The 13,915-nt window shown below is 40.0% G+C and overlaps 1 protein-coding gene across 15 annotated transcripts in view; it reads right to left on the bottom strand.

Annotated features, from left to right (window-relative positions):
• dlg2 (discs, large homolog 2 (Drosophila)) overlaps window positions 1-13,915 on the bottom strand; it is a 178,250-nt gene that overhangs the window by 65,818 nt on the left and 98,517 nt on the right. For all 15 annotated transcript variants that reach the window (XM_063488403.1, XM_063488396.1, XM_063488393.1 and 12 more), the window contains 5 exons: window positions 12,306-12,389; window positions 8,450-8,611; window positions 8,296-8,349; window positions 6,330-6,380; window positions 4,215-4,339 (listed from right to left, as the gene is read on the bottom strand). In XM_063488403.1, coding sequence (XP_063344473.1) covers window positions 4,215-4,339; window positions 6,330-6,380; window positions 8,296-8,349; window positions 8,450-8,611; window positions 12,306-12,389 — 476 coding nt within the window. The remainder of the gene's footprint in view (window positions 1-4,214; window positions 4,340-6,329; window positions 6,381-8,295; window positions 8,350-8,449; window positions 8,612-12,305; window positions 12,390-13,915) is intronic.

Raw genomic sequence — 13,915 nt, 5'->3', positions numbered from 1 at the left:
CACACACACACACACACACACACACACACACACACACGTAGTAAGATTGTTATGATTATAGTAACGATTTCATTATATTATATTTTATGTCAGAAATAAAATGTTAACCATTAGAGAAAAAAATATATAACCGTCTCACAGACATTACATTATGTATCGCTACTTTCAGTACCACTGACATTTACACCCTTTTTCCAATTGATCTTTAGTAATTACTTCCTCCAAACCATCAACGTGTCTTTTAAACCCCATTCCTACAAGACTGCTCAAAGAACTCAACTAATTATAGGCCTATCTCAATCTTCCTTTTATAAAAAAAAACCCCTCTTTTGATATATATTAAAAAAAACAAAGCCCTTTGGGGCAACTGATTTGGCCTATATATAAATTTGAACTGAATTAAATTAAATTTATTTGAAGTGTTTCAATCCAGTTTTAGAGCTCATCACAGTACTCGTAGCAGTCGTGAACATTACAAATGATCACGGTCGCTGACAGTGGACACATCTCTGTGCTTGTTCTGCATCAGGCCCTATGCAGAATGACCTTGTAGTACCATATCACCCCATTAGAGCACTTCACTCTCACACTGCAGGCTTACTTGTGGTTCCTAGAGTATTGAAAAATAGAATGGGAGGTAGAGCCTTTACCTTCCAGTTTCCTCTTCTGTGTAACCAGCTCCCAGTTTGGATTTGGGAGCCACCCTATCTACTTGTAAGATACACTTGTGTTTGGGTGTGGTTTGTGGCTCAGCTGCAGGGGAGGGATGGAGCAGGGGTTGAGGGTGGTGGTGACAGGGGAAGGCTGACCAACACAGCTGATTTCCATCATGCCTTCCCTTTCTGTGTAGGATGCCTGGAACTGATAGTCAGCCATTAAGAGTGACTGACCAGGATATATTGTTCATGTCTCGCACACTTAAAGAACTGTACGACTTATTGGGCATTAAATCTGTTTGGACCAGCGTCTACCACCCTCAGACTAACGGGCTGGTGGAGTGGCTGAATAAGACTTTAAAGTCCATGATTCATAAGTTAATTCACAAGGATGATCGCTCAGTCCCAATTGTTTGTTGTTTGCAGTGCGGGGGGTGCCTCTACTAGATTTTATCCCTTTGCGTTATTGTTTGGCCGGAAGCCGCGGGGGGTCTTGGACCTGAGGGTCGAAGGTCTAAGCCCAGCAAAAAATGAGATCCAGTATTTTCTGAACCTGAGAGCAAAGCTGCACACATTAGGGAGGTTATCATGAGGAAATTTGCTCCAAGCCCAGGAACTTCAGGAGCGCCTGTACAACAGAGGGACTAGGTTTATGGCAATTTTCACCGGGAGACAAAGTGCTTGGATTACTCCCTTCTTTCAGCTCAAAGTTACTCACCCAGTGGCAGGGACCCTTCATGGTCACACAGCGAGTGGGTGATCATGATTTAGATGTGTCCTCAAACCAACACAGCTGATTTAAATGGCTAAATTAGCTCCTCAACATGTCCTGAAGTTCTCCAGAGGCCTGGTAACGAACTAATCATGTGATTCAGGTGTGTTGACCCAAGGTGAGATCTAAAACCTGCAGGGACACCGGCCCTCATGGACTGAGATTGCCCACCCCTGACGTAGACTATGAAGCGGTATGGTCAGACAGGGGAGGAGCAACACAGATTTATCACATTAACCTCCTAAAAGCATGAGGCTGAAACTGCTTATTTGGTGAGCCTAGTGAAGGAGAGAAATGATTTGGGGCTGGTGGTGTCAACTTCCACCATTCCACCATTGTGGTGACCATCTCAGACAGGCCAGAGAGCAGATGCTGCTGGATTGCAGCAGCTGTTTGCAGATGTGTTCTCCCCCCTGCCCAGCCACATAGAGCACCATTTTGAAACGTTCCCTGGCGTGACTGTCTGTTCATGGCTCTACAGGTTACCTGAACATATCAGACATATTGTTCAGAGGGAATTGGCTGAAATGCTAAACCTGGGAGTAATAGAAGAGTCACACAGTGCATGGTGTAGCCCCATAATTCTTGTGGTGAAGAAAGATGGGCCTATACGATTCTGTGTCGACTATCGTAAGGTGAAGTGCCACAGTTTGATGCTTATCCCAGCCTTCGGTTAACGAGCTTCTGGACTGGTTAGGCCAGGGGTGTCCATGTCCATCCCTTGAGGCCTGGAGTTGGACACCCCTGGGTTAGGGACTGCTTGTTTTTTCGTTACACTGGATTTGACGAAGGGCTACTGGCAGATTTTCTTCTCTCCAGAGTCCAAGGAGAAAATAGCCTTTTCCACTCTGTAACAGCCATCGCATCGTAAGACCAGAAAAGAGTTGAAGTTCTTGGGGCTGGCTGGTTTCTACCGCCGGTTTGTGTAGGTGTAGGAGTAATAGGAGAGCTGCTGGCCCCAATTGCATCCCAGGGCTCTGGTTCAAGCCTGCACGGATCAGCTGGCAGGGATCCTCACCAGGCTGTTCAGACCCTTCCTGACTCATTCCACTATTCCCACCTGTCTGACGGCCTCCACCATTATTCCCATCTCCAAGAAGACAAGAATAGTCAGCCTCAATGACTACAGACCTATAAGCCCTCAAATCTGTAGTCATGAAGTTTTTTGAGCAGATAGTGTCTACCCCCCCTCCCTCCACCCCCAGTTTACAGAGAAAATCAGTCCATGGAGTGATTCACCAGTTCAACAACACCCTTCACAGAGTGCTGACCCATCTGAAGAACAGGAAGAGCTGTGTTAGAAAGCTTGTCATGGACTACAGCTCACCATAATCCCAGACATCCTCACCACCAGACTGGAGAAAGATTTCCTGACACCAGCATCAATCAGTCAGACTTGCCCCCCATGTCTGGGGGGAAACGTGGGGGGCAAGTCCCCACTGTCACTCAGCACTGGATCCCCACAGGGCTGCGTTCTCAGCCCCCTACTGTATGCCCTACATATATGACTGTACAGCAACCCACCCAACCAATGTCATTGTCAAGTATGCCGATGACACCACTCATGGGCTCATCCTCTGATTGAGGTAGAGAACTTGTCCCACTCGCGCTCAATAACCTCAGGCTGAACATCCACAAAACAAAAGAACCCATAATGAACTTCAGGAGGCACAGACAGGTCCACTCCCCTCTCATTATAAATGGAGAACAGGTGGGATGTGTCTCTGTTTCAGGTTTCTAGGCATCCACATCTCCACTGATCCCACCTGAACAAACAACACCAATGCCCTGGGAAAGAAGGCTCAGCTGCAGCTGCCATTCCCCTGTGTCCTGAGGAAGAATAACCTGGATCAGAAGCTGCTGCTGGCTCCTCAGTGGAGAAAGTGCCATCCACCTGCCTGGGTTTTTGCTAGGCAGGGGCCACAACTGAGAACAAGAAGGCTGCGCAGAATATTAGCATTGCCCAAAAAATCAGTGTCTGCCCTCTGCCACCCCTGGAAGCCCTCACCAGATCCTCCTGTCTCAGGAAAACCATGGCCATCAAAGGTGATGCCCTTGCACCCCGCCCACCAACAATTGGACCCAATGCAGTCTGGTTGGCACCTCGGGTCAGTCAGGTCCCACACCTCCAAACTTCCAAACAGCTTCTTCCTGAGGACCATCAAAAACACTATCCTCTCACACCCCAACCCTGCCCACCCACTTCACCAATCTGAGCCATGGTGTGAGTAACCCCCATCACTCAGACCACTCACTTATTTTTGTATATATTTCTCTTAATTGTATATATTTCTCCTGTTTCCTATTTATTTCTATTTTTTATTCCAGCAAAGTCAGTGTGGAGCACCCACAGTTTTGTTCTACATGTACAATGACAATAAAAGGCTGTTCTAATCTATTCCATTCTATTTGAGAGTTTTGTTATATTGAGGGCAAAAATTGTTGAAAGAAGTAATTATTATAGAACAAACACATCATCATCTTGCTTAAGTTTAAAAACCTTATACTCTCAAAATACACTAGAAACCAACAGAAATATGACAATACTACCTCAGAACTGAAAGATAATAAAAGATGAAAAATGAAGTTTTAGAAATCTATTAACGTTTATACAGTTATCCAGTAATCAGAGATATAGTTAATCTTCAGTGTGATGGGAAAGATTTCTGTCATCCTCGTACTGAAGATTTCTTCCTTAATGGTTTTTGTGACATGCACAATTGTAATAAGTTGTTTCTTTTTTTCTTTGTTCTCTTTCACCACAAAAGTAAAGATATGTAACTAACCTCAAGCGTCCATCCTCTGCTGCAGCTCCTCCAGGGATGATCTTGGTAATGAAGATGCCGGGGTCATCACCAATATGGGGGTTATCTGTCCCTCCAGCGATGCTAAAGCCCAACCCTGAGTTACCCTGCGGTCATGAAAATCTCATTGATACCAATGACTGCCAGCAGAACCCATTTTGTATAATGTGGTCAAAAAATGTTTCTTATCCATTCACTTTTCTAATTCTCAGTTGTTTATGTAGCAAGTGAGGAGGCTTCCCCTGGAGTATATCTACCACTGCAAATGTAATGAATTAATCAGCTCTGAATGACAATACTGTATTCACAGGGAAGCAGGTGAACAATGTCTCTCAGAGAAGACAGGCTTAGACCATTTCTAACAGGGCTTCAGTAAACAGAAGACAGATAAACTGAAAGGTCGGGTGCATTTTTCAGGTCATGTATCAGGTTGTTGTTGGTCTTCACAGGACGCGACTTTTATATATTGTTCATCAGGATAGCAGATAGTTATTTTTGTTTTCAGATCTGTTTTTCCACTGTTTTTTTAAAGGACAAGGTGTACAACATCCCAAGATGTTGCCAAGTTTTCGAGTAAATCAACACCTTGGTGAAAAATACAGGCATTAAAAATGTTGTTTAATGTCTGTTTTTGCAAAATTAACTGAAGAAATTGCAGCAAATTTTGTGCTTTGGTGAAAAGTGCTAGCACATAATTTGAAAAATTGTTGTCTGTTTTCAAGTTGTCTCATTCACAAACTTGGGTTTCCATGCATGGGTGACAACAATACCCCATCAGCCTTTAACAGGTGAGGGGTAATTAAGTGTAGGCCTATGTGAATACAAATCTTCTGTCTGTTTTTATCCCTGTGCCCTCCTCAGCTTTTTCTCCCTTTGACATCTTCATGGAAAAAATGTACTTGTACAAATTCTGACTAGAAATCCTGATACAACAATATTTTTTCTGCATTTTGTTTAATAAGGGTCTTAATCAACTTGAGTCTTTATAAAAAAAAGACGATTCAATAATTTTCAGGATTTTAACCCTTTAAATTCCAATTTAAACATTTGAACTTTTTTTGTTTTTTCCAAAAAATCCCACAAAACACTTATTATTTTCTGATTATTAGTGCCAGATACGCACTCTGGATACCTTCGTGGACAAAAATGCCCCATTCACTTTCACTGAAACTACATTTTTTATCTCTCTCCGCCGCTGCAGTATAAAAACATGCATTCTATAATGTCTGCATTTCATTTTGAAGAAAAGTAATGATATTTGACATTTTTTCCATTGCAGGTCGATTCATGAAATTACTGTATTATTGTTATTTATAAACTGTCAGCAAGGAATTTGCATTTGCACTGTTAAATTTTTAATAACTTTAATGCACATAAAAAACAGCTGCTTGTTTAAGTGAAAATACAACGATGGTTTTTCTCGTGTCAATTATATCGTCAGTTATATCGTTATCGCAAATTTTCAAATGTATATTGTGATAAATATTTTTGGTCATATCGCCCTGCTCTAGTCTCCACTGCTTGTTTCCAGTCACAAGGAATCAGTACAACATGATATTTTCATTGAATGTATCCTCATGTAAAGTAAAATAGACAAAATGTCCTTTATGGTGTGACTCCTTTGTGAATAGTCACTATGGTATGTTAAAGTCTTGAAATGTCATGGAGCACTTATTTACACTTATTTACACTTATTTATTCTTCTATTAAATGCAACATCAGTGCCTAGTAGAGCATTAAATCTACATGTATAGAATCATCCATCAAAGCTGATTAAAACTATTTAAACAAAGTTTAGTGACTTTGGCCCAAAATAAGATTCTAAAAATCTGCAAAATTTGAATCTTATAAAAATAATCCACAAGCAGCGGTGATGTCACAGTGGCTATGTCCATTTTGTCTTATGGAGACAATAGTCTGGTCATCCCACATCAATTGTATAGCTCATAATATATACAAAATTAAATCTACAGCCTTAGCACAGATCTTTTTACAGGACAGGAACAATGTTTTGACTTTCCTGTGTTATTCCTTTGCTTCTCAAAGACCAGTTTACTTTACCCTCATAGTCTGATTAAATGGATCTGAGATACTCACCCGCTCTAAGGTGATTTCTTCAAACTCATATTCAATTTCTGTGCCGTTGACCTGAGGAATGAAAAAACTGAATGAAGACACACACTTCATATTTTCAGTCCATTACACATTGCCTTAAATTACATGGATTCCTCCATTGCGGGATTCCATTCATAAAGGATGATGTTAAGTGTTGAGGCCGAGCTTAAACTGAATGTGACGAGTGTTTCTCAGGGAAACGTGTAAAGTAGAGACTGTCTCATGGACCAATTTATGATTGGTTATCAATGTGAACTATTTTTTAATGTAGAGGGTCAACTACTGAGGGGCCAGTCTCATCTAGTACTTTACTTAATAAAAGTAAAGTAAAATAAAACTTAATAATAAATTATCAGGGAGTGCATCTGTCTATATGCATTTGACAGAAATAGCACGAGTGTACTAGTTGTTGCATAATCATTCTCCCACTTCAGCAAAAGTTTTGATTAGTGTCCCATCGCTGTGGAAGCAGATATAAAGCCTAAATTAACAACAGCAGTGAAAAAGAGTTGCAAGAAAATGTTTGTGAACATGCAGGGCTGAAAAAGTAAGTGAGCCTCTTTCCTAACGACATCTTGAAAACCTATTAGGATTTAAGTTAAGGAAATAAGACCACGCGCTATAACTATAGACGTTTGGTGTGTGCTTTGATCACAGCAATGCAACAGTGCAATGGCAAATATACATTATGATTGTAGGCACATCATATCAACACTAAAACCTCCTCCCACGTATGAAGCATAGCGAAGACAGAATGATGATTCGGACGTGACCGTTGTGTCACAAAACAGTTCCAAAGTCTGTATATTTATTATATGTATTCATATAATGTATCAATGTGTGTGTGTATGTGTGTGTGTGTTTTGTTTTAGTCCAAAATAACACATGAACTCTTCTATTTGGTTCAAACTTTACCTGAACTAGAATTTCATGGTTTAACTTTTGACAGTTTCAGCTTTCATGATCATGTGACTCATTAATATACCATTACATATCAGGATTGAGATCATGGATTATTAAAGATTCAGTCTTGGTTTCAGAAGGATTGCACATCTATAGGCCAGGTGTCCATGAATACTATAGATGGTTGGCTGATAAAACAACACTATTAGAAAAAAGCAGACAAATACATTCAGGCTTTAGAATTGCTGAGTTAATCCAGTTGTGATCCTTTGGCATGACCTGCAGTGGACTGTTAAATTCAGATAATCTACAAACAGTTGTATGAGGGATGATCCAAACAACTGATTATTTGGGATGGGAATTACCTATTTTTATTCCATTATTGATATCGCTTGTTGATTTGCTCTCTTATCAATCCTTATTGGATTCTTGTTCACTCTGCTTAAGAGACACCCCCATCGCTAAGCAGCATATCAAAGACATTCGATTTGTGCAAATTAATTGTATACTGTTGTGGAAGTTTGTCCATATTGGAGGTTTTCCCCTCTTAGTTGTGATCAGCGTTGAGTTTGTTGTTAAAAAAACACATTTCTTTTGTGTTTCTCAGTAAAATGACCTCAAACACAGGCTACAGTCGCACACACCAACACAAATCCTAATGAGGACACAAATAAGATCTTTCCTTCAGTAGTTAGGTATGAACACAAAGCCAACAGCACAAAGCAAACATGAAAACCAACACGAGAAACAGACTATTTGTCACAAAGTAAGGTTGTACAAGTTTAAACACTTTGAGGTTCACTTACTGTACTTACAAATCCTCTTCTGAACAGCGTTTGTTATTTATGTGGTTTTGAAATACAATACAATACAACTGTAAAATATGCGCTAGTCATGACAGTTGTCAAGAATTCAGCAGCACTATGACTCCATTTTTTTTACTAGGACATACCATCAAAATGTACACCACCTTAGTTAAAGCCTCTACTTGAGTAACCTAACAAGACTATCAGGGATAAACATTTTAAAAGATAAATTCTCTCACATAAGGAAGTGACTCCAAAGTGTCTGTATTGATGATCATGGGAGCAGGGTTGGCCTGTAATGAAGACAGATAAGGAGAAAAAAGTGAGAAACTTGAGTTTTACAGAAAAACCATCAATCATGACTGTTCATAAATTTACAGTTTGGGTGCTGACCTTGAGAGGAGAGATGTGAGAATGGGACACGTAGCCGTGCACATTTTCAATCTCTGACAGGTTCTTCTGTGAAACATGGACAAGCTCAGGAGCGCGAAGCCCACTGGTGAGCTGTGGGAATCCCTGGTCAAGCAGGGGTGAGTCATCTTCTTGGTAGTGATACTGCAAAGAGTGAAAAGGGAACAAAGAGAAAGACAAATGATTGAGAGTTTAAAACAGGTCACAGGTACAGGAGAAACATCAGACTGATGTTGTTTTCAGGAATGACAGGAGATATGGCAAAGAAAACTAGTCTTGATCAACTTTAGCAAATTCATATTTTGGAGATTATGTATCTGAATTTCAGGAGTAGGACCACGCCTCCAAACACACTCCTTCCGGTTGCCATCTACAGAGGTTCCCCCAGTTCTGCAACTGTTCATTCTTGTTTACGTGCCCCATCCTCCCTCTCTCCCTCCTTGTTCTCAATTCTTTAACTTCTTCACTTCTATTTGGTACACGGGGATCTGCCAGGCCCGGGAGCCGTCGCCAGTCCCCTTCGAGGCCTTCCCCAAACCGCAGCTCAATTCATGTCCAAGCATTCACCTTTACCTACTAAAACGCTGTCAATCCTAAAATGAGGACGTGGGCCCAGCTAGTTCATTATTTTGAATATTTGTTTTTGTAAGCATAAATATTGCAAAAATACTTAAATATTATGACCTTAAAAAGAAAGATGATTATTAAAAAGACAGTTAATCAAAATGAAACTACACACCTGCTTTATCAGTATGAAATATTAATGCCTGTCAATGACAACAGAGTTCTTTTAAGATTCTTCACAGATTTTTTTCTGGAAAAAATATATCCAAAATAGTGTTTTCAACAAAAGAGGGGATTTCAAGCTGTGACTTATTGAAACTCCAACTTTCTCTTTTAAAACAGTGAAAAACAATGCCAACAAAGAGTAAAAAGCTTTGAGTTGTAACTAAAGAGTGTAATTTCTAATTTGATACAGCAACATATTTCCAAACTGTTAAGACTGGGGCAACCTGGTGGATCATTTAAATAATGTGGGTCATGATGTAGTATAAAAAAAATCCGTAAGCTGTAAAGATGGAGAGGGGTTCATGATTGGCACAGCCAACAATAAGCCTGTATATAAATGCAGTGATAGTGGTAAGACCAAAGAGTTTATGGGAACCAGCAGTAGCTCTTAAGTGGAGTCTAGACACAATAAATTACAAATCTCCTGTCATCTTTGCACGAACAGCTAATGCTGTAGCTCAGGAGCTAAAGCAGGTCATTCACTGATTGGAAGGTTGATGGTTCAATCCCCAGCTGCTATGAGCCAAATGATATTGAAGCACCAATGGGTTTATCAGGTACAACAAGTGAAACAACACTTTGGTGTGTGTACTGCTGTAGGAAAAATCACATGATCAATACAACTGCTGTGTTGTACAGTGTTAAGTTGTGCTTATTGGGAAGTGCAGTTGTTGAGTTTGCATTCATGCTGCGAGGAAACATCATCGCCGGCTGTACAAGAAAACCAAAGAGAAAAGGAACGTTTTCTCCAGTCTGTGGTCCTTTAACCCTTTTTTCTCCCCTCACATACAGAAGCACAACAATCGTCACATTCACTTATATTTCCTAAATAAAACTTTTATGGGCTCAAAATGTGGTCATAAATATTTTGTACTTGTAAATCAGTTTTGTACTTGTAAATCAGGATTTGTATGTGTAAAAAGAATTTGTGTGTGTGTGAAAAAGATTTGTATGTGTAAAAAAGATTTGTGTGTGGGTAAAAAAGATTTGTATGTGTAAAAAAGATTTGTGTGTGGACTTAGCCAAAAAAAACACCTGCAAGTTACAAGTACGCATTTTGACCCTATTTTTCTTCCTTTCATCTGATTGGTCGATGTCATGTCAATCACAAATGTAACAATCCAATCAGAGAACAGATGGGTTTGGCTGTCGGAGGGGCGCTTTTTTGAACTGCAGGTCCTTGAAGGGTAATACAGTTTGAAGCTGGAGGATCTCTATATAAATATCCGATAGCAGCTAGGTCCGCTAACTTTCAGCAGCTGTTGAAAGGATAAAGTTGTGGTATGTCAGTGGTTAGAAATACCATCATTACTTTAGGATTAGTTTAACACAAAGTCAGGGCTGACCCGGGACCATTGCTGTGAGTCACAGTGCGCAGCATAAAGGTCCTTTCACATCGGACGCAGCATGTGCTGCTAACTGCTAACTAAAAGCCAAGGATCCAGAATTTGTTGCACTGGCTGCTGAGCTCTGTGTGCAGCAGCTCTACCTGTACTAGATGCACCTGCTCCTTGTCATTTCTATCTCTGACTTTATGTCCTCTACAAGAGTTTCGTTTTTTTTTGCTAGTTCTTCAAATGTTCAATAAAAACATGTATGCTAATTCATAACGAAGAAAGCTTTGTAGTGAAGACTGTCATTTCCAAAACACTGGAAGTCCTTGTATTAAGCACGTAGACCTGTGACACAAAAATCACCAAACTCGGACGACCACAGACTGTTTTCCTTCATGGTGATGAAGGAAAACGCTGGGTTGGCATGTAAAAGGGCATTTATTCCCTTCAAGGACCTGCAGTTCAAAAAAGCGCCCCTCCGACAGCCAAACCCATCTGTTCTCTGATTGGATTGTTACATTTGTGATTGACATGACATTGACCAATCAGATGAAAGGAAGAAAAATAGGGTCAAAATTCGTACTTGTAACTTGCAGGGGTTTCTTTTGGCTAAGTCCACACACAAATCTTTTTTACACACACAAATCTTTTTTACGCACACACGAATTCTTTTTACACATACAAATCTTTTTTACGCACACACAAATTCTTTTTACACATACAAATCCTGATTTACAAGTACAAAACTGATTTACAAGTACAAAATATTTATGACCACATTTTGAGCCCATAAACTTTCACTTTGACTTGATGTTTTTCACTTATACTTCCTTTCAAAAAATATGTTTGTAAATTCTGCATTTAACATACTGTATTAATCAATCACAGAGTTTGGTTAATATGTACACACTTTCAAGCACTTATCTGCACCTCACACACACACACACGCTGGCGCGCCTTCATACATTGAGTTACTTATTGCACTTTTCTATGTGTCTGTATCGTTCTGTTCTTTTTTATTTGTGTAGTCCTGTGTTGATTGTCATATGCAGCACCGTGGTCTTGGAGGAACACTGGCTGGCTTCACTGAGTGCTGTACCACTGCACATGGTTGGAATGACATCAAAGCCATTTGACTTGACTCTTTCATTTAGTTAACCTTTTATCATCAGCTGGTTATGCCAGCCAGACCTTTCCTCACTCATTTGGTGTCCAGATGTCAGAATGAGTGAACCTTCTTCACTCTCTCTCCACACTCTTTATCCAGGCTTCCTGCAATATTTTTTTAAATCCAGCAGATGTCACTACTAAGCAACACACCAACACAGTGTTAACATCATGTTGACACAATAAGGGCAATATGCCATACACTCCATTTACCCACCACTACTGGCTGCTCTGGTCTCCAGTCTGCATGCTAAAATATTCAAATACTGATATTCTCTGATGCTTTCACTATAGTATGAATGTGTGTGACTGTTAGAAAGCATGTGAATAAGGCAAGTCATATAAAGTGTTTTGAGTTCTCAGAGTAGAAAATTGCTTTAAAGAACCCGTCCATTTGTAATAATTTGAAACAAATGACCACATACAGCATCATCACTGTAAATACTGTGTCAAAAGAAGTGCAGAGAATGAAGTGATTGCGATATCACTGCCAGCACAGTGTATGCAATTTGGATGGGGTGAAAAAACAAAACAAAATAGTTTCTCACCCATGGAGTGTTCATCAGGGCAGGGTTCATGCAGGGTTGGGGCTGGCCATTGTGGGTTGGCTCATGTACTGCTGCCGGCCTGTTCTGGAGAGAGAGGGAGAACCATATGTGACCACAATGAGCAGACAGTATAGGTGAGACATATTAATAATTCCATGAAATGAATTCAATTTAATTTGATAATAATTAAAATTCTTTCTTCTGTCTTGTATGCAATAATCATTGCATACAAGACAGAAGCAGGCAAAAAAGCTGATGCATATGCCCTGGAGCTTACAATCCCAAGTCAAGTCAATGTGATGACTTGCATTTGACTTGAATACCATTAACCCATATTTTATTCACAATAGAAGATAGAAAACATATCAAATGTTTAAACTCAGATATTTTAGTACTCCATGAAATATATTAGTTCATTTTGAATTTAGTGACAGCCTCAAAAAAGTTGTGACAGGGATAACAAAAGGCTGGAATAACAAGTGAAAAGAAAAGGAACAGTTTGGGAAATGTTTCATATGGGAACAGGTCAGCAGTGTGACTGGGTATAAAAGAGCATCTTACAGAGGCAGAGAAGAAAAGATGGGCAGAGACTCACCAATCTACAAAAAACTGCATTTGCAGATTGTGAAAAAAAATTCAAAAACTATGTTCCTCGGTGAAAAACTGCAAAGATTTTGAATATCTCAACATGTAGAATACATAATGTCACCAAAAGATTGAGAGAATCTGGAGAAATCTTCAGATGCAATGGAAAAAGGCTGAATATCAGTATTGGCTGCCTGCGATAGTCAGACCCTCAGACCACACTGCATTAAAAACAGGCATAGTTCTCACTAAATCACAGCACGGCAAACACAAGTTAAAGTTTTATCATGCAAAGAAGAAGACTTATGTGAACATGATCCATTACCCAGTAATGCTCCGCCTTTTTTGGGCCAGTGCTCATTTAAAATGGACTGAAGTAAAGTGGAAATGCGTAACATGAATTTAAATTTAACCCTCCCCTGCAGCTGAGCCAGGGACCACACCGCCACCACACCCCCACCACCTGACTGAGGCTGGGGAGCCTCGGCCTAAAGGCGCACCACATGACCATCAACTTCAATCGCTTGGTTGAAGGCTGAGCGTAGAGTGTCATCACTGCTCCAGTGGGAAATCTGCCGTGGGGGAAATTTCGGGAGCCAGCGGGACCTCACTTGAATTTTTTTTTTTTAAAGTACACTTTCACTTTTACAAATTATTTAGATATTTTAATTACAGATTATGATAGAATACATAGCACATCTAAATAATGGGGTTATTGTAAAAGAATAGCATTGTGGAAAAGTTCAGAATGAACTTTGGATAAAGTGTGGAATTATTTATGCTGCAATAAAAAAAAACATTTTCTAAAATTTCGCTCACTGTGAAAGATTGACCCAGTTATTGTCTGCATTTTCAAACTAATGACATAGGTGGCTACAACAAAATAGAAAAGATTATTATAAAAGTACAAAAGTTAAAGTTTATCTGTCTGTAGCCTCCCTCTCATCCACCGTTCCCATTGCTCCACCTCAGTCTGCATCTCTTTCAATCCTCAGCTCTGCTCTTCAGGCCTGAAACTCTGCTGG

Source organism: Pelmatolapia mariae, linkage group LG10_11 (genome assembly GCF_036321145.2).
Source record: "Pelmatolapia mariae isolate MD_Pm_ZW linkage group LG10_11, Pm_UMD_F_2, whole genome shotgun sequence".
Classification (NCBI taxonomy): Eukaryota; Metazoa; Chordata; class Actinopteri; order Cichliformes; family Cichlidae; genus Pelmatolapia; species Pelmatolapia mariae.
The sequence above is the reverse complement of the archived record's forward strand: the minus strand, read 5'-3'. Positions and strand labels throughout refer to the sequence as shown.